This window comes from Hakea prostrata, chromosome 2 (genome assembly GCF_041222555.1).
Source record: "Hakea prostrata isolate BN-2017 chromosome 2, UWA_Hpros_2, whole genome shotgun sequence".
Classification (NCBI taxonomy): Eukaryota; Viridiplantae; Streptophyta; class Magnoliopsida; order Proteales; family Proteaceae; genus Hakea; species Hakea prostrata.
Window position 1 is genome coordinate 38,715,115 of NC_142601.1, and position 25,349 is coordinate 38,740,463.

A 25,349-nucleotide genomic window follows, 5' to 3' on the forward strand; every position below is an offset into this window, starting at 1 on the left:
GAGTGTTCTTGGTGGATTCCAAGGGGGTTTTCAGATGCCTTCTTGTCTTAGTGCATTATCTGATATAAACCAAATTCTAGGGTTTAGAGATTTTGATATCTAACCCTAAATTGGGTCACTCTAGGATCTTGTCTTTGAGAACCAGCAATATTATGGGGTTCTATTGGTGAGAGTTAGGGTTTTATTACCTAAACAATATCCAAGATGGGATGGGATGGGATTGTGGGAAAGGGGAATACAATTTTACGCCAAAAAATATAACCCACAACAATAATTCTAGGGTTAGGAAAAGTCTAGGTTAAGGAATTTAGGGGATATGGGGTTCCTTTGTGATAACGGTTGAAGAAAATATTTCCTTATGGATCAGTTAGGTTAATGTTTTGTGGTCAAGAGGATATGCAAACTCATCCGATGGGAGATATGGGATAAATTCCTTGAGATGGAAAAGTTAGGTTATAGGTGTCAAAATAGCTGAAACTTAGAGGGAATGAGGTAATAATATAGGAAGGTGATTCCCCAAGTTTGGTGGGGGCTTTGGATTGCTAAATTGAAAGACATTAAGGTTCTTGTTTTTAGGGTCTCGAGAAGTACGGAAATTCAAGAAAATAGTTATATCTTGAAATCGGTGGTCGATCAGAATGGAGTAAAATTAGAATCTAAGGTCACTAGAGTTGGAGAGGTGAGGCTCCTAAAGTTTGGGACAAATCTAATTGGTAGATTGGTGTAGGTCTGACCTTGAAATTTGGGTCTCAAGAGAAGGCTAGGGATGGGGTTGGGGATGATGTTCACTTACTTGGAGATGGTTAATGGCTGTTGTGGTTGTTGAATTGCTATTGGAGCTTGAAAAACAATGTTGAAATTGAAGAAGATGATCTAATGATTCTGCCGTGGCCCTCCTAAGAAGACGATGACCTGGATTTCCTCCAAACTCAGATTTGTATTGAATTCAACTTGAAAATTATATAGTTAGAGGGCTTTATTTATAGCCTTCAAATAAGAAATAGAAACAGATTATGAATTTGCAAACCAACTAGAACTCTAATTGGCTTATCCTAACTAACTCAACTTCAACTACTACTCAACTATTTTGATTTAAAAAAAAAAGGGAGCAAAAAGAACTCTTTAATGAACTTTAGAGGACTCCAATCCAAATTCTAAGAGTAGATATTTAGTCCTAAAAATAAGGAGATTAAAATTGATGCAAATTGTGGGACCCACTGTAACTGGGAATCTCACCTAGTAAAAGGACTCTCAAATATCTTGTGAAATAATAAATCAGAAAAATATATTTTAAATAGATCTAGTGTCCAAACAACACATTGGACTCAATGGGAAGGTTAGACCAACCCTTTGGTGCACCAATTGGGCGTGGTTCATAAGCCAACTTTTCTTGGTTCTTGAAGGGGGCTAGGTCTGGTTACATCAATTCTCCCCTTCTTGAAAGCATTAATCTTTTGATGAATGTGCCCATCTATTGCTTTTGGATTTAACTCTTTGGAGGTGTTTAGTGTGAATTTGTCCCATGCATCTTGCTATGGGGAGGAAGTGGCATGTGTTGCTGCTAGCGTTGCTCCTAGACCAAATTCTAGCAATATTGAAAAATAAAGAACTTTCTTCAAGCCTAGGGACCTTCTCTTCAAAGAACCATGGGGGAAGGACGATGTTGATATGCTCATGCTTGGAGAAGTCTGCTCTCATGCTCTTGGAATCTCATGTATAATTAGTTCCCACTGTTACAGTCATCTTTGTGATGTTGTTGTGGGCCTCCTAAGTACCAATTTCAGTTGTGCTATCTTTCTTTGCTTCCACTGTGATGCAGAATTGAAGACATATTTAAAAAAGAAGAAGCCCATTGGGTCAGACCCATCAAAGGCGAATTGAAGACATATTTAAGAAAGAAGAAGCCCATTGGGTCAAGCCCATCAAATGCCTAAAGCTATTACCCAAATCAGCCCATGGCTTTCATGGGCTAGGACTATTTTAGTGGGTTAAAGTTAGCCCACATATTTTGCTCTTCATGTTCAAGACCTAAGCCCCAAGTCTAGTTCTCGTAAAGTCAATAAAAGGGGTTGTGCTTTGAAAATAAAAGAACTCATTGTCAAAAAAGTTTTCCTTTGTCAAGAGTTAGGTAGTAGTTAAGTTATTAATAGATAGGTGGTGTTAGATAGTGGTTGGATGTTACCATTAATGTTTATGTCTCTTTAGATAGCTATATAAAGAGACTTATGTAAGAGATGAGGATGCAACTCATAAATTGAAATCAAATTGCTTTGCTAGCATTCCTTCTCTATGGAGAATCCTTGTATTTAATCAAGATAGGTTGGTGTTCGATCCAATCGATCCACCTTGCAGTGTGAAGCCCAGATATTGTTATTCTCAATTCCCTCATATTATCATTCCAATTTCTTCATCATAGTTCTGCCCCTATTTTGAAGATCTATTCAGCCCATATTGTTATGTTCTTATCCTTAAAACACCACTCTAGTTTTAGCCTTCTTTCACATCTAAATTATGTTTCATCTTTAAGTCTATCAAATCTGAACTTGATTCCCTGTGAAAGGTCCTATTTGGCTATTGTTTTGATCAATCAAATACAGTACTACATTATTTGGTATCAGAGCCATGATAGGGAGTGAAAATTCTGGACCATCCAGTCCAACTAATCCTATGGCGACAATGATGGAGATGTTTCAACAACTGAGCAACCAAATCACTGCGAACCAGAAACAAATGGACGAGAGGTTCTCTGAAATGGAGGCCAGAGTTTGATGCCTCTACTCATACTCATCACCCTCCACTTGGTGAAGAATCCCATCCAGCTCATTTTGTAGCCAATTTTCCTTATCGGAGAAATATAGGGAGAGGACCCCAAAGGATTCCAATTGTGCAACCAACTTTTGAGGAGCACCTACGAAGTTATTTCGCTGGAGAACAACCTACATTCAATAAGCATGTTGGTGACTCTCACAGGGTTAAGCTTAAACTCAAAGAATACTTAGGTAACAATGATCCTCAAGTGTTTTTGATTGGTTGGCAGCGTTGGATGACTTTTTTTATTGGTATGAACTATCGGAAGTACGAAAGATGAAGCTAGCACGTACTAAGCTAGTTGGAGCTGCACTTGAATGGTGGAGAACTCGCAAATATGAGTTGGAAGATCATGGTAGAGCTCCTACTACATGGGAGGAAATGAAGCAAGAACTAAGAGAAAAGTACTTGTCATCTACTCTTTTATTGCGACTACAAGACAAGTTAAATTCTCTTTGTCAAGGGAACTTGTCAATTGTAGAATATATGGAACAATTTAACTCTCTTTCTTCTCGTACAGGAATTTGAGAGAGGGAGATCCAAATCTTGTCACGTTTCAAATTGGGTTTACGGACTGAAATCAATAGGGTGTTGTGGATGTAGAGAATGTGCGGGATTGTTTTCAAAAAGCCCTACGTGCGGAAGAATTATTGGGATCCAACAACAAAAGGTTTGGACACCAAGCCCAGGGAGGTTAGGCGAAATTTTTCAGCACCAAAACCTACTACAACAACTCCTACTCAACCCACATTTCCTACCCAACAAGATAAGGGCAAGGCTCCTTTGACTAGTGGCAGCCAAGCACAATGTTTTCATTGTCCAGAGGTTGGACATTATGCTAAATATTGCCCACATCGTCAAAAGATTAATGTTGTTCCTGAGATTGAAAAGTCAATAGAGGAAGAAGATCCTGATCTATTCCCATACCCACTCGATAATGGCAACTATGAGGGAGCTGCATATGATGAGGATGATGCTAATAGATGTGATGCTTATGGCATTCATATAGTAAGAAGCATCTTGGTGGCTGAAACCAAAGGAGAGGATTGGCGGCGCAATTGTATCCTCTACAGACGTATAATGTCTGGAGATAATACCGCTTTGGTGATAGTTGACAGTGGGAGCTACATCAACATTACTTCAGACACCTTTGCAAAGAAAGCAAACTTGAAGGTAGAGAAGCACCCTCAACCACATCGGGTATCCTTGCTGAATGGGAATACTCTAGAGGTAAATCAACGGTGTTCCGTACCACTGAAGCTCCATCGATATAAGAAAGAGGTATGATGTGATGTAATCCCTATGCATCTTACTGATGTTCTATTTGGTCAACCATGGATGTATGATAATGATGTTATGGTCAGGGGGAAGGAAAACTAGTGTATTCAAGTTCAAGGGACTTCACACTGTCCTCTACCCAGTCAATGTCCCAGCTGAAATGCGTCAGCGGAGGTCCTTGAGGACCAACCAAAAGGGGACCATTGAAGCACAAAAGTTGTTGTCCATACCGCAAAAGAAGTTGTTGGTTGTTTCTCAGAAGGAGTTCATTCACACTAGCCATGATACAGGGCTGGTATTGGCTCTTGTTACAAGGGAAGTGACCCCTCCACCTAAGGTAACATTCCCCCCACTCATCAAAGAGTTACTTTCTGATTTTTCTGATGTGGTTCATGATGAGTTGCCAAATGAGCTACCTCCTATGCGCGATATTCAACATGCCATTAATTTGGTATTGGTTTGGTGTTACCAAACCTATCAGCTTATTGCCCTAGCCTAACAGAGCATAACAAACACAAAAGATAGGTGAATAAGTTGCTACATAAAGGATTTATTCAAGAGAGCTTAAGTCTATGTGTCAGACTAGCATTACTCACTCCAAAGAAGGATGGCTCATGGCGCATGTGTGTGGATAGTATAGCAATCAACAAGATTACAGTCAAGTATAGTTTTCCTATACCGCGGCTTGATGACATGTTAGACTTGCTATCTGGGGCTAAGATCTTTTCTAAATTGGATCTTAGAAGTGGCTATCATCAGATTCGTATTCGGCCTGAAGACGAGTGGAAGACTGCCTTCAAGGCCAAGGATGGACTATTCAAATGGAAAGTCATGCCTTTTGGTCTGACAAATGCACGTAGCACATTCCTGAGGGTGTGATGACACAGGTACTCCGTCCTTTTATTGGTTGATTTTTGGTCGTATAATTTGATGATATATTGATCTACAACAACCATCTAGACGATCACATCGATCATCTACGGCAAGTCTTGAGAGTGCTTCGCCATGAGAAGCTATATATCAATCTCAAGAAATGCTCCTTTATGTTGCCAAAGGTTGTGTTCCTTGGTTTTATTGTCTCATCACAGGGGGTTGAAGCTGATCCAAAGAAGATAAAAAGTATAACAGATTGGGCTACACCAAAGACAATCACCGAGGTTCGTAGTTTTCATAGACTTACATTGTTTTACAAGAGATTCATTTGGAACTATAGTGCAATCATGGCACCTATTATTGAGTGTTTGAATCAAGGCAAATGTGAGTTCAAGTGGGCAGCGGCAGCAACCAAAGCCTTTCATCTTACCAAGCAAAAGATGACAGAGGCTTCAATACTTAGCCTACCTGATTTTGACCGTATCTTTGAGGTAGCAACTGATGCCTCACATATTGGTCTAGGAGGTGTATTGATGCAACCCCATCGCTTTCTATAACGAGAAACTCAATGATGCCAAACGACGCTATTCGACATATGATCTGGAGCTCTAAGCTGTTGTCCACGTGATACGCCATTGGAGACATTATCTCATCGGCAAAGAGTTCATTCTCTATACTGATCATGAGGCCCTCAAGTATCTACATTCACAGAAGTCAATCAACAACAGACACGCTAAATGAATTGCTTATCTACAAGAGTTTGCATTCGCAATAAAGTACAATGTAGGAAAGGAGAATACAATGGTTGATGCATTGAGCTGAAAAGTACTTACTCTTAGCACATTCTAAGCACATGCAATTAGCATTGATCAGATACATGACGAGTATGCATTTGACGAAGATTTCAACATGCCATACAAGGAGTTACAGCAAGGTAGGCAACATCATAAATACTCACTTCACGATGGGTATTTGTTTTTGGGAACTCGGTTATGCATTCCAAATTCTTCCCTACGACATCACAACATACGAGAGCTATGGCAGAGGTTTGGGAGGTCACTTCGATAAGGATAAGACTATCATACAAGCTACCGATCGGTATTATTGGCCTCATATTGCAAATGATGTTGATAATGTAAGCAAGAGATGCAGAGTCTGTCAGCTAGCCAATGGAAGCAAGAAAAATACAAGTCTGTACTCACCGTTAAGAAAAATACTAGTCTATACTCACCATTACTAGTTCCTTATGCACCATGGATTGATATTAGTATAGATTTTGTACTTGGGCTACCCTCAACAAAAGAGCGATACGACTCCATCATGTTTATGGTTGATTGATTCTCAAAGATGGCTCACTTTATACCATGTCGCAGGACCTTTGATGCATCTCATATTGCAAAGATATTCTTTAAGGAGGTTGTATGATTACATGGGTTACTAAGTAGCATTGTCTCTGATCGTGACGTCAAGTTCATGAGCTACTTTTGGAAGATATTGTGGCTGAAAACTAACACAAAGTTACAGTTTTCAACCGCATTCCATCCACAAACTGACAGGCAGATAGAGGTGGTGAATTGAAGCTTGTGAAACTTACTGAGGTGCTTGGTTCGTGATTATGAGAAGACTTATGAGAAGACATGGCCGTCCATCCTCGACATAGCTGAGTTTGCTTACAACTGCTTAATTAATCGTACGACAAGTCGTACTCCATTTGAGATTCTACTTGGAGTTAACCTGACGGCTTATAGACCTCATCCCACTACCACCACAAGCACGTTTGAGTACTGAGGCTGACGAGTTTCTATGCCATATCACAGAGGTACATGCTAATGTTCACCAAAGAATAGCTCTCAGCAATGATGTCTACAAGGCTACAGCAGATCGTCATCGACGATATGTGGAGTTTCAACTGGGAGACATGGTGATGGTTCGTGTCAATCCATAAAGGTTCCAACATGGGGTCAACAACAAACTCCATCCAAAGAAGATGGGTCCATACAAGGTGCTAAAACTCATTGGACCAATTGCTTATGTACTCGAGGTATCGGAAGAAATGAGCAAAAAGCAATGTCTTCAACATGGTTGACTTACATCTTTATATAGGACACCACTCTGATGATGGAGACACTAAACAAATGTTGAGGCTGCCCTAACTCCAGCCACCAATCACTAACATCATTGAGGAGGTTTTGGATGACTCTTATGAAACTACTCGTCATGGCACTAGATACCATGCTTTCCTCGTCAAATGGAAGAATCGTCCACAACATGATAGTACTTGGATTCAACTGATGATTTCAAGAAACTTGATCCTGATTTGTATGAACATTGCATGTTATTCATTCATTCATCGGAGATGAATGTTTTCAAGTCGGGGAGAGTTGATGCAGAATTGAAGACATATTTAAGAAAGAAGAAACCCATTGGGTCAAGCCCATCAAAGGCCTAAAGTTATCACTCAAATCAGCCCAAGGCTTTCATGGGCTAGGACTATTTTAGTGGGTTAAAGTTAGCCCACATATTTGCTTTTCATGGTCTGGACCTAAGCCCAAGTCTAGTTCTCGAAAAGTCAATAAAAGGAGTTGTGCTTTGAATATAAAAGAACTCATTGTCAAAGGAGTTTCCCTTTGTCAAGAGTTAGGTATTAGTTGACTTATTAATAAGTAGGTGGTGTTAGCTAGTGGTTGGATGTTACCATTAATGTTTATGTCTCTTTAGGTAACTATATAAAGAGACTTATGTAAGAGGTGAAGACACAACTTATCAATTGAAATCAAATTACTTTGTTAGCATTCCTTCTCCATGGAGAATCCTTGTGTTTGATCAAGGTAGGTTGGTGTTCGATCCAATCAATCCAACTTGCGGTGTGAAGCCCGGGTATTACATTGTTATTCTCAATTCCCTTATATTATCCTTTCAATTTCTTCATCATAGTTCTGCCCCTATTTTGAAGATCTATTCAGCCCGTATTGTTATGCTCTTATCATTAAAATACCACTCTAGTTTCAGCCCTCTTTCACATCTAAATTATGTTTCATCTTTAAGTATATCAAATCTGAACTTGATTCCCTGTGAAAGGTCCTATTTGGCTATTGTTTTTATCAATCAAATACAGTACTACATTACACTGTGTAAGCCGTGATGGTCTGGATAATGTCTATTCTGATTCCTTCAAGAAGCTCTTTGAGAACAAGGGTACATTTGGTCTCACATGGAATAGTGGCTGGTGTTTCTCTGAAATTTTTGGGCAGCCACTCTGTCTTCTATGTTAAGAGCATGGTGATCTTCCGGTAGGGAAGGCACTTTTCTAAGCACATCTCTAGCTGATGTTATTGTTTTGGCCACGTCCTTGTAAGCTTTGGTAGCATTATCACCAATTTTTGAATCAAGGGCTACATTCTTCTCCTTGTATGTCACTGTCTCAGTCGAACTCTTCTAGCATTACTCTTGTTGGCATGTGCAGCATCTTTGTACCTTCCATTATATCATCATAATCCTGGTAGCTGTCTGAGTGTCCTCCTTCATTGAAGAGGTTTTCTGGGGCTACTTCTAAAGGTGGGCAAAGTACTTCTTGGTGGATTTGGAAGGTTGGAACTCCCCTTCTTTGAGGGCACTTTCTAATAGGGTCTCTTCTCATAGTGGCTAGGATTGCTATTTTTGGTGTAGCACCCCTTATAGTATGTCCTAGGAGGTTGTAAAAAAAAATTGTTGGGCAAATGGAGTCAAATGTGAACGGATTGGTGGGCGGTGGATCCATCTTAAAGACAAGACACTGAGTTTTGTATACCTCTTGGTCATATTAATTGAAGTAGTAAGACTTGATGAGTTCTTCTGGGGTGGATGGTGAGTGATGATGGTGGAATCTTTCTCTATGAGGCCATCCTTCATCTTCAAACCTATCATACAAAAGATTCCCATGCCTTTATTGCCTGTTTTTATTTCTTCCTGCTCTACACCAATCTTCTCAGTTTCTTCCTTTAGATTGAGCGAACTTCTGGTGGTACTTGAGTTTAAGATAGTGTGGTGGTTTATGTCATCTAGCTTGGTATCCTGTGGGAAAAATATATAGCTCAAAGCTTTTGTCATCTCCTCCGCAGTGTTAGGCTCAGTGCCTTCATATCTCATTCGTCTCCATGTGTTGTACAATGTTTGTACCATTGTACAAGGGCATATCCAACCAACTGGTCATACGCTCTCCTCATCTTGGGGTACTCTAATAAGTTTTGCCCACCAAACTAGTTGTCTAGATCATATAGCCACTTGTAGAATACTTGAAGGTTGTTGACACCATCATAATATCTTAACTCATAAATCTTTGAAGGCCCTTGTGGTTGCCTTATCCCTCCATGCATATGATTATGAGATTGGAAAGTCTTTAATTGGTTTCTCCATGCTTTGTTACTACTGATTCATTTGTCTTTGGTTATTGCTGGTTCATCTAGCTCTAATACCAATTGATGTAACCCAAACTCTAGGGTTTAGGGATTTTGATATCAAACCCTAAATTGGATCATCCCAGGATCCTCTCTTTGAGAACTAGCAATCTTATGGATTCTATTGGAAGAAATTAAGGTTTCATTTCCCAAACAGTACCCAAGATGGGATGGAATTGTGGGAAAGGAAAGTAAATTTTAAGCCAAATAATATAACCCACAACAATAATTCTAGGGTTAGGAAAGGTCTAAGATTAGGAATTTAGGGGATATAGAATTCCTTTATGATAAGTGTTGTAAAGAAAATATTTCTTAAGGGATCAGTTAGGTTAATGTTTTATGGCCAAAAGGACATGGGACATATGGGATAAATTCCTTGAAATGGAAAACTTTGGTTATAGGTGTCAAGATGGGCTGAAATTTACGGGGAATGTAGGTAATAATATAGGAAGGTGATTTTGCAAATTTGGTGGGGTTTGGATGGCTAAATTGAAAAATATTAAAGCCCTTGTTTTTAGGGTCTTGAAATGTGTATTCAAGAAAATAAATTATATCTTGAAATTGGTCGATCAAAGAGTGGGGAGATGAAGCTTCAAAAGTTTGGGACGGATCTAACGGTTAGATTGGTGCAAGATTCAAGATCTTGCTCTTGAGGGCAATCTCGCCCTTGAGAAAAACCAAGATCTCGAGCGAGATATTGTAAATCTTGAGGGCCTATCTCGAGGGGTTTTAAGGGTCAAGTTGGGCTCAAAGTTTGTATTTAGCTTATTTGAGGCCTTCTAAATACATTAGAGGCCTTAGATTTGTAAAAAAAATGACCCTATGCATGGGTTCTAACTCGATCCTAAGTTTGAAACCGAAATGCTGTAGCAATTAACATACTAGGTTATAAAACATGAAGTATAGAACCCACTATAGAATATAGAGCTTGTAGCCCTTCCAATGGAGTCTAACATATGTTAGAATGACCTTCATAACATAAGTATTTTTCAATATTTTTTACTTTTAGTTTCTTAGAAAATGTATTTTTTTCAGATCCAAAAATTCAAAAATAAATTATTAACGGAAAATAAAAAATAAAAAAATTCATTAAAGTGTAGATTAGACAAAGATGTTAAACATATTTTTAATCCACCACTCAAGGATCTACTCTAAAGCATAGGGTTTGGCAAAAATCAAATTTAGGGGAAAATGTTATCTTGCTTAAAGAACTCCTTCAAACGGCGTTGATTCAACTTGTTTTGTTGATGTGGATATGCTAAACCTTGCGTAGGAGTGTTGTAGGTGAACATCCGGCGAGAATTAGGTGAAAAATCTAGCCAAATGAAGGTTCAAGCCCAATGTCGAGATAGGAGGTGAGATGAGAGAGAGAGAGTCGAGACGAGATTTAATGTCACCTCGACTTGAGTGAAATAGGTTAAAAAGATGATGGGTTGGACTGAGCTCTCGAACTGAGGTCTCGGTAATCTTGATTTGATCGAGATGTTGATAGAGTTGGGGTAAATCCTGGACTCAAACTACATCTTGTCTTGCCATCCTGGAAGAACGACATCTCACGAGATCTTTGACCATGGGTTGGTCTAGATTTGACCTTGAAATTTGGATCTCAAGCAAATAAAAATTGAAGCATGTGATGGATGAGGAAAGAGGAGGGAGGCTAGGGATGGGGTTGGGGATGATGTTCACTTAAGGGCTGCTGTGGTTGTTGAATTGCTTTTGGAGATTGAAGATGATCTAATAACCATCATGCCCCTTCCAAGAAGACCACGACTTGGATATCCTCCAAAATCACATTTGTATTAATTCAAATTAAAATTTACATGGCTGGAGGGCTTTCTCTATAGCCTTCAAATAAGAAATAGAAAATGACAACAAAACTGGTAAACCAACTGGACTCTAATTGGCTTTTTCCAAAACTAACTCAACTTCAATTATTATTCAAGTATTTTGAATAAGGAGATTAAAATGAAGCTAAGTTGCGGGATCCTAGTTCCCACCTTAACTGGGAATCTCACCTAAACAAGGACTCTCAAGTATCTTGTGAAATAATAATCAGAAAAATCAAATAAATGATCTATGGTCTAGACAACACACTGGCCTCAATGGGACCCAGATCTAACCCGAAATTTGTCAAAGTGACCAAAATAGCCTGAGGAAGGTTCTGCCAGCCCTTAGGTGTGCTAATTGGGTTGGTTCCTGGGCTAGCTTTTGTTGGTTCTTGGAGGGGGTTGGGTCTGGTTACATTGTATCTATTTTCTTCTATCTCTTTTCACAATAGGTCAGGTATCTCTGCTTGTCATGCACCTATTGCACCCCTTGTTTCATGCAAGGTTTGGTTGTGTTCTACTTCAGATATTTTACTGAGTACCAATGAAATTTATTGACTCAAAATTCTGCACACATGCTTTTGATAATCTGTTCTCTGGAGTTTCATTAACTGAAAAACTAGTTCTAGGTCCTACTATTCCATTCTCCGATTAGTGCTATTGTATATTTGTTCTCTTCTAGCACTTGACCAGAAATTCAGGGCTCTCTGACCTGTCTCTAAAGAAATTATGTTTCTTCTTTAGTTTTTTCCCTCTATATTGGCTGTCCTGGTTATGCTAGTCAGTTCCGATTTGTTTGAGTTTTAGTCAGTTAAATTGTTTTATTTTGATCTATGTATCATAATCAGCACCATGGGTAGTTTACACTTAATTGTTCTTTTTGAATTTCATTAAATAGCCTTAGCTATAATAAGCATTGAACAAAATTCTGTTGAAACTTGCAAAATTTCCCATTTTGGGAACCCCGAAACGAAAAAAGCTAGGGGACCAAAAAGAATCCCAAGTTTTGATCGAAATAGTCGAAACCTCGAAACTTCGTCCAAACTTTTCGAAACCTCAAAACATGTCAAAACCTGGTTCAACCCAGCTGGTTCATGAGAAAAAAAAATTCCAAAATTTCGTGGATACTTGGGAAATTTTGTGGAAACCTAGGACTTTTTCCTACAAGCTTCTTAGCTTTCCCAAATTTTCAATTTTTTTGTTTATTTCATGTTTCCCCAAATACCACGACAAACACCCCCTCCATCAGGACTTCCCTATCCAAATTGCGTATTCCCTTAGACTGGTTATCTTAGGCATGTTGAAGACCAGACTTATAAAGTTACAGATGTCGATTACCTTGACAACCATGTGCATAAAATGTCATGGGACGTCTATGTTCTTTGGTTGGAGGAGAGAATGTTCCATGCATAGTCCTACTTAGGTCACAGGATGGATCCACTCTTGGCACTAAGTTGTACTTTCCTTTTATTGTCAGGTACTTTGTATTTGATGTTTTGAAGTTAGAAATTATATATTGAATGTTCTGTACTTAAGTAGTTAAGTTTATAATGTACTTCTCGGACAACTCTACATTGATGTTATGTACAGTGAATGACATATCTAGATTGACTTTTTTAGCAAAATACAACCAATGTGTTCTTTAAACTCTAATTAGCTTAAATGCGGAGTTCCACCCTAAAATACTCCCTAAAACCTGTCGAAACTTGCACCAAAAAGTCCTAAGTTTCCTCGAAATTTTCCAGTTTCCCACCTAGGTTTCCCATTTTCACTTGGTCGAAACTTGAGTTTCCCTCGAATTTTTTTCTATGGCTACAAGTAGGAAAATTCCCTTTTCATTTTTTTTTGGATGAAAAAAAATTATATTCCAAAACAGCCCCAAGGGGAAAAACGAAGGGATAGAAGTTTGGGGGGCGCATTGGGAGGGGGGACTACACTAGGAAGAAAGAGACTTCTTCCAAGAGAAGGATCCAGACCTAGGTAACAACAATGTGCATGTACCATGGGGAATCTACAACTGACCAAGGGGAAGAAGGGAATCTTACGACCACTATCCCTCCGAATGGCCATCCAAATCAAGTGCAGGGAATGAGATTCGAATGTTCATCTTCAAAGGTTGTGCTCCAACCAAAAGTGAGATATGGTGGCCCCAAAAACCATCTTTCTCAATAGTATCAGCAACAGAAGTACCCTAAAGGTGGTACATAGTCACTGGTACTCATGGTCAAAAGGTAGTAGCCATCTACTGCAAAAACAGATGTAGTAGAGGGCAAGGTTCCAGACGTTTGACAATAGGGGGCAAGAGATGAAGAGGTGTGGGATGTCTTCAGGACTAAAGTTGTAGATAGTGTAGTGGAGGGGGACATGGCTGAGGCAGTGGGAGGTGGGAACGCCAGACAAAATGACGTTGAGAGATGGAGGGGAGGGGACCAAGAGTTGAGGAAAGGAAGGTTGATAGGGGGTCTTTTTGGGGATGCTTGAGGAGAAGATAGATATGGGACCCATGAGACTGTAGAGGATACCAGAGGGTGCTAGAGGTCTAGCCAGAAGGAAATATTCTCATTGTTCAAGATATGGAAGGGATAGAATGAAGGGCCATGGGGAAGTGCTGAAGAAGCTTTTGTTAGACTCAAAGGATTGGAAGGTTATGGAACAATTCAGAGGTAGTTATCTTTAAGGATGTAAGAGTACACCCAATTGACCTTGATGGAGTTGTGTTTGGAGGCGACTTTCCAGATGAGCTTCAGGAGGCCTGCAGTGTTGTAATTTTTTATTTTACAGATACCCAGACCACCTTTGTCTTCAGGGCAGCAGATTGAGGACCAGCTAATGGGATGGAGGAATCTGTTCGTTTCTTGGCCCTTTGTAGCCCTTCTGAAGGAAGCTAGAGAAGAGGCCCTCCATAACCTGGATGATATTCTTGGGAAGGGCGAACATACCACGCCAGTAGATTTATGAAGATTGGAAAACCAATTGAATCAGGTAGAGTCTGCTTTTGTTTGCTTATAGAAGGGATTTGTGTCTCACGATTGGTTGAGGAATTGGAATTAAAAAGAAAAATAACAATAAACGACTTTGCTGGACTCTTCCTCTCTCTCCTAGCATGAAAAGGCTCCCCTGTCCCTCCACAGTATTTCTTTTCTTCCTTTTCTCTCTTTTTTCTTGCATGAAATGGTTAAATTGCTGTATGGTAGTTGTCTCTGTTCTTGGGTTTCAGCAGTTCTGTATGGTGGTTGTTTCTTAACATGCATGTTTGTCAGTTATATGCTGCTGCCCTGCCCTTGTATTTTGTTTCCCCTTTTGTTTTCCCCTTGGGACATTGACCCCACTTAGAGTACACCAGGCCTTGTAGGATCCCTAAGGGCGCCCAACATCAGATGCACAACCCCTACCCTCTCACCACTCATGGGGGCCCTGCTGAAGTTTGTTTGGTTCTCCACTGGTGATCTACGACTAGCCTCTCCACCTACCGAGACCATGCACAGTGCATGAAAGCTGCTATTTTAAGCAGTGTCTGGGGAGAACTAAATGTAGACAGCCTTATCCCTGTTGCAGCTTCAAGTCCACAACTACTAATGCGAATGCATGCCCGATTTTTGCTCCTGCTCCAACACTCGAACCAGAGGAAGGATGATATTGGGTTTTTCAGTTGTCAGAAAAATCAATGGATCAAACCCAAATGTTTGTTTGGTTTCTTTATATTGCTAAATAATTTCTCCAAAAGTTTAACGAAATGAATTGCTCCCTTCTAATAGCAATCCCAAAACTGAGATGTAGACAATTTACGAATAATGTTGTAAGTTACTATGCAATTGCCGCTGCATGAGGTCTTTGATATTTCCATACAAGGTTTTCAAATGTTAAATGCTGATGTTGTGATGTGCTGTTAATATTGGTTGACTAGAGCACTAGTGTGACAAATGGTGGGCTTTGGGTGCACACTCACTCATAAGAACGTCTAAAAATGCATGAGGCCAAATGGTGAAATTTAAAATTTTGAAGTTGGGACAATTATAGTGCAATCCTTAGCTTGCTTTTGGTCATTTGGCAGGAATCATTCCAAAAGCTGTTACACAAACAAGAAGGAAAGAGAGCTGAGTGGGAGTATCCCTTTGCAGTGGCAGGCATCAATATATCTTTTATGCTGATACAAATGTTGGATCTGCAATCAGGTAAAGCTCTCTAAAATGGACTACTATTTTGTATACTGCTGCAACTTTATTAGGTGTCAATCTAATTGCTTCTCATTTGATTAGAATGCTTGAGTTGTTACAAATCTACAATCATGGTAGAAGATCTCGCTCGAGAGTGAGATCTCGGTCGAGATATGTCATTTTTTTTGCGTCAACTCGGTGGCCCATCTCGGTGGGTTCTAAGGTCTCAATAGGGCTTAAACTTGATATTTAGCCTATTTAAGGCCCTTTGAATACACTGGTGGCCTTGGATTTGTGAGAAAACAACCTTAAGTATGATTTCCAAGTCTACCCATAGTGTGAAACTGAAATGCTGTAAGATTAGGGAATGTAAGGTTATAACAACGTGGAATATAGAACCTTGAAGGCATATAAATAAAAAGCAAGTGTATCAAATAGATCAAATAATTTAAATGTCATCCATATAAGTATCACAGTCTCGACTTTTGAGAATACAATAATAAAATTATACAACCATTAGAAGTTCTATATAAATCATTAATTCATAAATTCTTAACGCAAGCAAAGAATGATTGATCTTCCTCTGATGTTGTAGATATGCTAAGAGTATTTGCAAGTTAAAATCTAGTTAAAATCTGTAAAAAAATCCTGCGAAAATTGAGAGGTCCAACGAGATATGGCGAGATCTGGGTCAAAGATATAGCGAAATATGGTGAGATATCCCATTTCGTAGAACTCGATCTCTATCTCATCTCAGTTTATGGAAAAACTGAGATATCTTGGCGAGATCTCCCACCATCTTACGATGATAAAACTCCTTGTAATCCAAGTAAAGATTTGTTGGACTATGGACATTGCTCATCATGTTAACGTGGGAACGTCTTTTTTCTTTTTTTGGTTGGGAATTCGACAGTCTCAGTTTCAGACTTTGCTGCAGCAGTTTCACTACTTTGTTGGCCCTCTAGTAGATGTTATAAGCTTTATGGTGAATTCCTATAGAGTGACACTAATACCAACCTTATAAGGGCCTGTACGCTCCAAATTAAAATGTATGAAAGAAGATGGGGTCAGGGCTTGGTTATCCATTAATGGTTGTTGGTTTTTCTTAGTTCTCCCTTGTTTTAAATTTTTTTGCTCCTTTTCTTTACTACAAAATGTGAAAGGTTGGACATTCGGAAAATAAAAGCAGAGAAATTTATTACATGGAGGGCCACAGGTTGGAATTGAGTTCAACCGCCTCTTGGTTCAGATAGCCAGGTCAATTTTGCAGCTTTAATTGATGATTTGATGGGCAATCCATTAACCTAGGCATGGCTTTATTTGTGGATTCTATCTGTACCTCTACAAGAACTCAAGTATCTGGATCAAGGTTTACTGCTCAACTACTTGCTGATACTTGAAAGGATTGGCCACAGGTTGGGTGGTGTCAACAGTGTGAATCGAACAGAAAAAGGAGGAGTTGAGAATGAGAGAAAAGATTTAAGAGTTAAGAATGAGGGAAAAGACAAGAATCCACAAGAGCTTACTTTCTTTATTATAGGAAGATCACCATTACAAGAAAAGAAACAAATAACCCAAAATTGAGTCCAATATGGACTCCAAACTATCGTTGGGATCTTTCCTACCCTAATTTCCGTTATTACCCCTATTACTTAACCTTATTACTTTTTTTTTAATGTGGTATTTGCTCTCTAACACTCCCCTTCAAGCTGGAGAATAAACATCAAACATTCCCAGCTTGTCACAAATATATTTCACTCTTTCAGCCCCCAAAAATTATTTGGTGAATAAGTTAACCAATGGTTCTCCATTTTGAACATGACGAGTGGAGATCCGTCCTTGTTGTAGCTTCTCACGAACAAAGTGATAATCTACTTCAATATATGCTTTGTTCGTTCGTGAAAAATAGGATTTGATGCTATATGGCAGCTTGATTATCACTCAAAGAGAATGATTTATGGTCAGAATCAAATTTTCCCCAAAAATTGCTTAATCCACATCAACTCACAAGTGACAAGTGCTATGGCACGATACTCTGATTGTGCACTAGATCAAGCAACCACTGGCTGCTTCTTATTCTTCCAAGACATAAGGTTTCCTCCAACAAAAGACAATAGTCTGTTGTCGACCTCCTATCAATCGGTAACCAAACCAATCTGCATCAGAAAATCCCTCAACTCTCCTATGACCATGATCTATGTAAAGGAACCCACGACCAAGAGCTCTCTTAAGGATACCTCAATATATGCATAATTGCATCATAATGAGTGGTCTGAGGACTAGACGGAAACTTACTCTCAACACTAATTGGAAACATGGTGGGAGATCTCGCGAGATATCTCGTTTTTTAAGATAGGCTAGACGAGATGGAGGTTGAGTGTCACATCCACCCAGCTGGTACCCCATTTGGAATACTCGGAATGTGATCCACAGGTCCAAGGATCAAGATTCGTAGGTCCATGCCTCCCACATACACAATGACATAATCATGAACAAAGATAATCAAAGTAAAAACAATTAATACTAAGTATCATGAATAAGATAAGATTAAATAAATCAGAGTGCGGAAGACAGATAACAATAAAGTGTCATAAAGGTGAGAGAATGTATGATAACCTCTCTCTCAGAGCAGCGGAAAAGAAGTGTGATAATGTTAATTACATGTCCAAGTATCTGAAAGATAAATCCAACAAGTTAATTACAGGCCCAAATACTCCAAAAATACACCAGGGAAATGGGGCACTAAGCTAGGGTTTCCTTTACTCTAATAACAGTCTCCTCAATGGTACGGATGAAGTAAACCTAGCTTTGCCGCTCCCTCAAAACCGTGGGGCTAACCCTGGTGCGGATAGTAATCCTCCTCTGCACCAACACTCGGATCTTCACAGATGCCACTACCCGAAGGGTAGTATGCGGAATCATAGTCCGTCTCGAAGAGGGTGCCATCATAGTCTTTGGTACCTGTAGGATAATCTAAAAACATTTGTACAAAAGGAATGAGTTCGAAGAACTCAGCAAGGTAGTTATTCCATATTGAGAAATCATACACATACAGAACATACATAATGCAATGTGATATGGAACATATGATGCAGTATGATTCTAACTCTATGAATGCTAGTCTCTAGGGTAGACATGCTTTAAGTCATAGCACCATACTTCTTTGGGTGGTCAGTCACTCCCCCTCAATCATATAAGATATCTTGGGTTTGCCAGGGAAGTTCGATAAAGTCATCTCAAAAACCATGGTAAGGGAATAGGTCACCACTCTCTCACATCACCATTTGGTATAAGTACTGGCGCATGTCACAGTAAAGGCTAGCCCAATGCAAGTCATCTACTCAGTCGGTTAAGTCAGATCCAGATACGTCCATTCCTCGCCCCCGGCGATCCTTTCCGGTATCCTTCACACTAGAGTCAGCGAAATCCCGGATTTCGGACTCATCAACCCTATTGGTCATCCAAAAATAGTAAACGGGAAGCTCTCACGTCCTCTCACGGATTGGTTACCGGTCTTGAGCGCCCGTGAGCCCAAGTCTAGCCATTTGCAACCCTACCAATAAATGGCCCCTTTCGGGTATCCGTAGCATGGTTTATGTCCCCTACCAGATTGGTTACCGGCCTAGAGCGCCCATCCAACCATACACTACCACGGGTTGTTCGGTCTCAATGCCCTTCCGATTCGGGTCTGATATAACAAGGATAAACCAACTAGACAGTCCTATGTATGTCATCCAATAACCCGGGAAAGTGTCTATAGGCACCATCGGAGAACATTCCATACTATTCCCTCCGATGCCTAAGGACAGAAGTGTCAATAGAACACTCCCAATCCCAAGTCATACGTAAGCAATCACATATTCAAGTTCATCATCTTTCATGCATCTTATCATAAAATTTAAATCATGATATTGAAATGAATCATCATAAACATAAGTAAACAAGAATAGTAAGGTAACATGACAAAAGTATGAAGATGTCAATACTACTGTTCTAACACATATATAACAGTCTTATAAAGATTTAAAAGTAATCAAAAGGTTCTATTCATAGACAATAACATAAATCATAAGTTGGTGATTTATATGTTTATGGAGATAACCATCCTTACCTTGGGTTGAATTGATGATGAATTGAGAGTACCAACAAATAGTCCAAAATAATTGTTAAGGCCCTAAACAAACATCAATAATAAGTTAGAGAAGAAATTAGGAAGATTGGATATTAATCGGATCAAAACTGGCCAAGGTTGCTGTCAGCAACAACTTTGGTCGATGGTTTTGGTCGATGGTATCGACCAAAAGGATCGACCCAAATTTCCTTCGGGACAGAATGATGGATTTTGGGGGTTTTCATCCGAAATTGGTTTTCCGGTGTTCGGATCAATCTGAAACTTCGAGGAACACTTAACAACAGTAGTAGGACACTATAAGTCAAGAAATTTACCCAATCCAATGGTCCAAACAAAAAGCCCCAAATTGAGCTAACAAGTTCAAGTGACAAACATCATGGCATGAGTTGGGATTGATTGCATTGTCATGGAAATGGCATGTAATAGCTAGGGGAACTAATAGAATTTCGATTGGAATCATATAGAAGTAATAAACATGAACATAGCATGCCCTACAACTCAGTTTGGTACAAAATGACATGATAATAATAGAAAAATAGAGGAATACATATGCTAGGCATGAGGTGGAGGCATAGCATCAATGGATGGCTAAGAAACTCATAGGTTAATCATGTGTAGACACTTGGAGTGGTGGTTGCAAGGTTGCAGCACCATTTCCAATGTCTCACCAGCAAGAAAGGAATAGAAAAGAATAGAAAATGGTAGAATAGAGAGTGGAATGGTGATTCATACCTTAGTGTGGAAGATGTAGACAAGAATCAATAGTAAACAATGAGTTTTGATGAGGTGCCCTTCACATTAGCCAAGGAGATGCCTTGGGAAGCTCTCCCCACGATTTCAGGTGAGAAAATGATTGCACAAGGGCTCAAGGCTCGAGGTCATAATAAATAGAATAGGAATATTCCATGGAATCTTTAACTTGGCAGACTGGGAAACTTTGGTCGATGGTAAACTTTGGTCGATGGTTTTGGTCGATGGCATCGATCAAAAGGATCGACCAAAATGTTTCTCAGCAGAAAAACAAGTTTAGTTCAGCAACTTCAAGTAGGGATTTGAAAGGCTATACAAGGTCAATTTGAGTGAGGTTTTCTTCCACAATTCAATCAAGAAGTCTAGTTTCGGGGAATACCTTCGGATTGTGCACAGGAGGTCATTAGGTACATCAACTAGATTAATCTTCTCCGATGCGCAGACTTTCCTTAAACACTGATAATGCATTTAAGCAAGGGGTATCATCATCAATGTCCATAGGCTCGGTCTCCAAATCATGATCATCAATCAGAATGGTCCATAGGTCTCTTCTACCACCGCTTCGGGTCTTCCGACCTGAATACAACAGTGGATCCGGGTTAGGGTCAGGGTTAGAATAGGGCTGGATATTACATCAAGAGCAGAGAGTTGGGATATCTCACTCGAGATCTTGCCATATCTCGCCATTTCTCACTATATCTCGTTATATCTCGCCCTGGATCTCGCTGGAACTCTCAAATTTTGCCTTTTTTTGTGGATTTCGGCTGAATTTTCACTTGCAACTACTCTTAACACATCTACAACATCGAAGGAAAATCAATCATTCTTTACTTGTCTTATAAACTTATGATTTAATGACTTATATAAAACTTCAAATGGTTGTATAATTTTATTATTCTATTCTTGAAAATTGAGATTTTGATACTCATATGGATGGAATTTTGATAACATTAAAGTTGTTTGATGCATTTGATACACTAGCTTTTCATTTATATGTCTTAAAGGTTCTATATTACATGTTGTATAACCTTGCATTCCCTAATCCTACAACGTTTCATTTTCACACTATGGATAGACTTAGAAATCATACATAGGGTTGTTTTCTGACAAATCTAAGGCTACCAATGTGTTCAAAATGCCTTAAATAGTATAAATACCAAGTTTCAACCCAACTGGGACCTTAAAATCCACCGAGATGGGCCACCTAGTTGACCCCAAAAAATTGTATATCTCGACCAAGATCTCGCTGAGATGGTCGAGATATCGGTTTTTTTAGGAGGCGAGATTTCGCTCGAGAGCAAGATCTTCTACCATGATTGGAAAAGCAATGTTAGGTTGAGTTACAACCAAATAATTTAGCTTTCCAACTAGCCTTTAATACTTCTCTGGATCTTCAAGAGCATCTCCATCTTCAAGCATGAGTATTATATCTGTATCCATTGGAGCATGCAAAGGCTTTGAACCAAGCATTTCTGTTTCAGATAGCCAATCAACCACATATTTAAGTTGGGACAAGAACATCCCCTTCCTGGACTGAGCCACTGCTATCCCCAAGCATCTCCATCTTCAAGCATAAGTTTTATACTTGACCCCTCCCAAGTCTAGAGTCCAAAACTATTTCAACTAGTGGGTCTTTCCTGCATCAATACCAGCTGAATCATCTCCAGTAATGATAATATCATCCACATCCACAACCAAAAATATCCTCCATGTACTAGATTGACGGAACAACACTGAGTGATCTCTCTCACACCAAGTCATAGCAAACTCTGTCACAACTTAGGTAAATCGGCCAAACCATGCACGTGGTGACTGTTTCAGCCCATATAGAGACTTCTTCAAACGACATACCAAACCATTCTCCCCCTAAGCAACAAATCCTAGATGTTGCTCCATATAGACTTCTTCATGGAGATCCCCATTGAGGAAATATTCTTTACATCTAGTTGAAATGAGGTCAATGATATGTTGCAGCTAAGGAGATTATGATACCAATAGAAGTAAGCTTCACCACAGGAGAAAAGGTATCTAGATAGTCCACACCATGCACTTGAGCATATCCTTTTGCCACAACTCTAGCCTTCAATCTAGCAAGCGTACCATCAGGATTTACCTTTACTACAAACACCCGGCAACATCCAATAGTAGTTTTCCTTGGAGACAAGGGAACAAGGTCCCAAGTATGCTTGTCTTCTAGGGGCGCCAATTTGTCAGTCATTGCAGCTGTCCACCCAGGACTTGACAAGGCCTCTGAGACAAGTCATCACAGCTGTCCACCCAAAGCATGTTACTTATTGACAGAAGATAGACAATAAAGATCCTCAAGCAACCGAAAAGATGGGGACCTAGTTCTCTTCCTCAATCTATGAACCAGTCTCCAAACATCAAATAACGGCATCAGGGGCTGAAAGGGTCTTCGAAACCAATCTAGCAGTGATAAACCAATAAGAACTTGAGAACCAAAAGAGTAGAAAAGTAATAGGCAAGGATTGTAGCACTCATAGAACTTCTGCTCTGATAACTAATAAGAGAAGAAACCAAAGAAAGAGATGAAGCTATGATCAATGGAGGATTCACTATAACGAGTGAAGCCTCCCTAAATGTTGATTAAATAATAAATAGAAGGGGTTGTGACCAAGTCTAATCAGAAAAGGAAACTTAAACAACCAAAATAACCCCTCTCAGGATGAGTGCTGGTGTCAATTGGGAGAATATTCCCTTATCAGGATGGAAAATAGTAAATATAGATAAGAAAGGGAGAAAGGACTACATGGAAAATATAGCTTAAAAGAGTTTTGATTTTCTTGCAGGCAAGCCAACGTCAGTGGCAGGAAACCAGTTCTTAGAGCTGTTGAAAGAAGATGAAATGGCTTTTGATAATCTTTTCTGTGTTGCATTTCAAATGATGGATGCCCAATGGCTTGCAAAGCGTGCTACTTACATGGAATTCAATGTAAATACGCCGCCAGCTTTGATGTTTCCTATTTCTATGTCAGGATTGTGTGGCTTCTCTTTGTTGATCTTTCACACCTTGATGTTGTTCTCTGTAGGAGGTCCTGAAGGCAACAAGAATGCAGTTGGAGCGTGAGCTTGCTCTTGAAGACGTCACCAGCATAAATGACTTACCTGCATACAATTTGTTGAGGCGGTAGCCACTAGCCAGGCACTTTTGCCTGTATTATGAAGCTACAAAGCAAGTTACCCTCAGTAAGCTATGAGTGTTCTCATTCAGCTTGACAATCACATGGGTAATTTTGTTCATGTTAAAGGTTTGGTTTCAATTGAAAATACCCCCCCCCCCCTTTAATCTGTAAATTACTGCACTATAAAACCAAATTTGCCTGCTTCCAGACATTCTTAATCAGTTAAAGTCAGACCTCCTCAATACATGAGATATGACCCATACTATGTTCTTGCATTTCCTATGTTCTTTCTAAAGGCAAGATTCTTGTTTTTGCTAGCCAAGCAAGCATAATTTGTTACTGTTTCTTCTGTTGTTTGGGATTTCTAAAAATGAGAACCTTAACCTTATCCCAATTCCATGGGGTCGGCTACATGTTGCTTGGGATTTCCATCCTATTTAAATATTCTGACTGTTAAGAGGATCAGCATCCCCAAAGTTGCAACAGAAAGATTATTTTACTATTTGATGTTGCACCCCAAATGAGTTATAGGTTCAAGAAGAAGAAGAAGAAGAAGAAAGCATCATCTATTTCTCAGGTAGAGGATGGAGTGTTCTTTCATTGCTTGTTTATAGGTAGGGATTCACAAATATTAAGCAGCCACGGTGCATGCTTTGGCTTCAATGGGGCCAGGAATATGATAGCAGAGTGAGCAAATATCATCTGCAAGTCAAGAGGCGTATCCCAGGGCCTCAAGCGCCTCTTCCAAGTTCCAATGGTCACACATTGCTTACGTATGGGAATGATCTTAAGCATATATAGTTAGATGGTTCCTCTGGCTTTTGGGTTGAAAGGGCTATGCCCATTATAGATGGGTTACTGATACATCCAACTTCTGTAAATCTTGACAAAAGTTTTTGTTTCATTTGTTATTGGAGAAAAGGGAACCTTTGCTAGTGTAGTTTTTGAGCTGCTGGACCAAAAATAGGAATGGCAAAATGAGTCGAAGTTGTTTTGGAGTTGCCTAGGACCCGTTTGGTAATGTTTCTGTTCTTGTCTTAAGCGTCAAAAAACAATCGAAGAAAAGAGAAACTTTCCATTTGGGTATATTTGTCTATTTTTAGGTGTGAATTTTCTAAAATAAATAAGTAAAGATATTTGGAGAAATCTTTGAAGACTCCATAAGAATCTACAAATGGTGCACTCACCTTATAAAGTGGTTGCTTGTAAACTTTCTCTAGTGTAATAAAGAAAACTTTTCATGGTAAGATCTCTACCTTTTTATTTTTCTTTAATCTTTTCGAGAACCCAAAAGGGAACCATTTCATGTCAAAAACAAGATTTTGGAAACATTTAAAAACTTGTTCCTTCGATTTTATGAAAAATGAGCTTCAAATAAAAATATATTTCCCAAAAATTTGTAGTAGAGGCTAAAACCCTAGGATTTGAACATTGGTAGATGTCCATCGTTTAATGATAAATTACACCAAGTTCCAAGTTGACCGTGTGAGATAGGGGTGTCAATTTTCAACCTGAACCGTTGAAATCGAACCGAACTGGCTAGTTATAGCTCGAACCGGTTCAAATCGAACCTTAATGTGTTGTGTTTGGACTAAAGGTCCTTAGCCCGAACGGTTTCGGGCTAGGCCGGTCCAGCCAGTGTGCGGCCCGCTAGCCCAAACTGATAGGCCAGAAAGACAGCCCGTTAACCCGTTAGTATAAATTAAAATTAAAATATTAAATGAACCATTGAATTTGAAAAGTAATATCCTTTTCTTCCTTCCTTCTTTTTGGGTTGTGGAGGACTTGAAAAGAAACAAAATGAACTTTCATTGAAGCACAAATGATGTTTTGATGTGATTTCGAGTTACTCCAAAGAAGGTTACCAGAAAAAGAAAAAAATATCACTCCAAAGAAAACTGTGAAGAACATAAAACTGAACCAAAGAATATACTTTGGATCTCTTTCCAACC

General features: G+C 39.3%; 1 protein-coding gene across 2 annotated transcripts in view; it reads left to right on the forward strand.

Annotated features, from left to right (window-relative positions):
- Positions 1-24,886, forward strand: part of LOC149024315 (uncharacterized) — a 51,026-nt gene extending 26,140 nt beyond the window's left edge. The window contains exons 6-8 of one of the 2 annotated variants that reach the window (XM_089144614.1): positions 15,270-15,390; positions 23,065-23,207; positions 23,305-24,886. In XM_089144614.1, coding sequence (XP_089000740.1) covers positions 15,270-15,390; positions 23,065-23,207; positions 23,305-23,406 — 366 coding nt within the window. In that variant the 3' untranslated portion in view covers positions 23,407-24,886. The remainder of the gene's footprint in view (positions 1-15,269; positions 15,391-23,064; positions 23,208-23,304) is intronic. The other variant, XM_089144613.1, reaches the window with a different exon arrangement.
- The last annotated feature ends 463 nt before the right edge of the window (positions 24,887-25,349 follow it).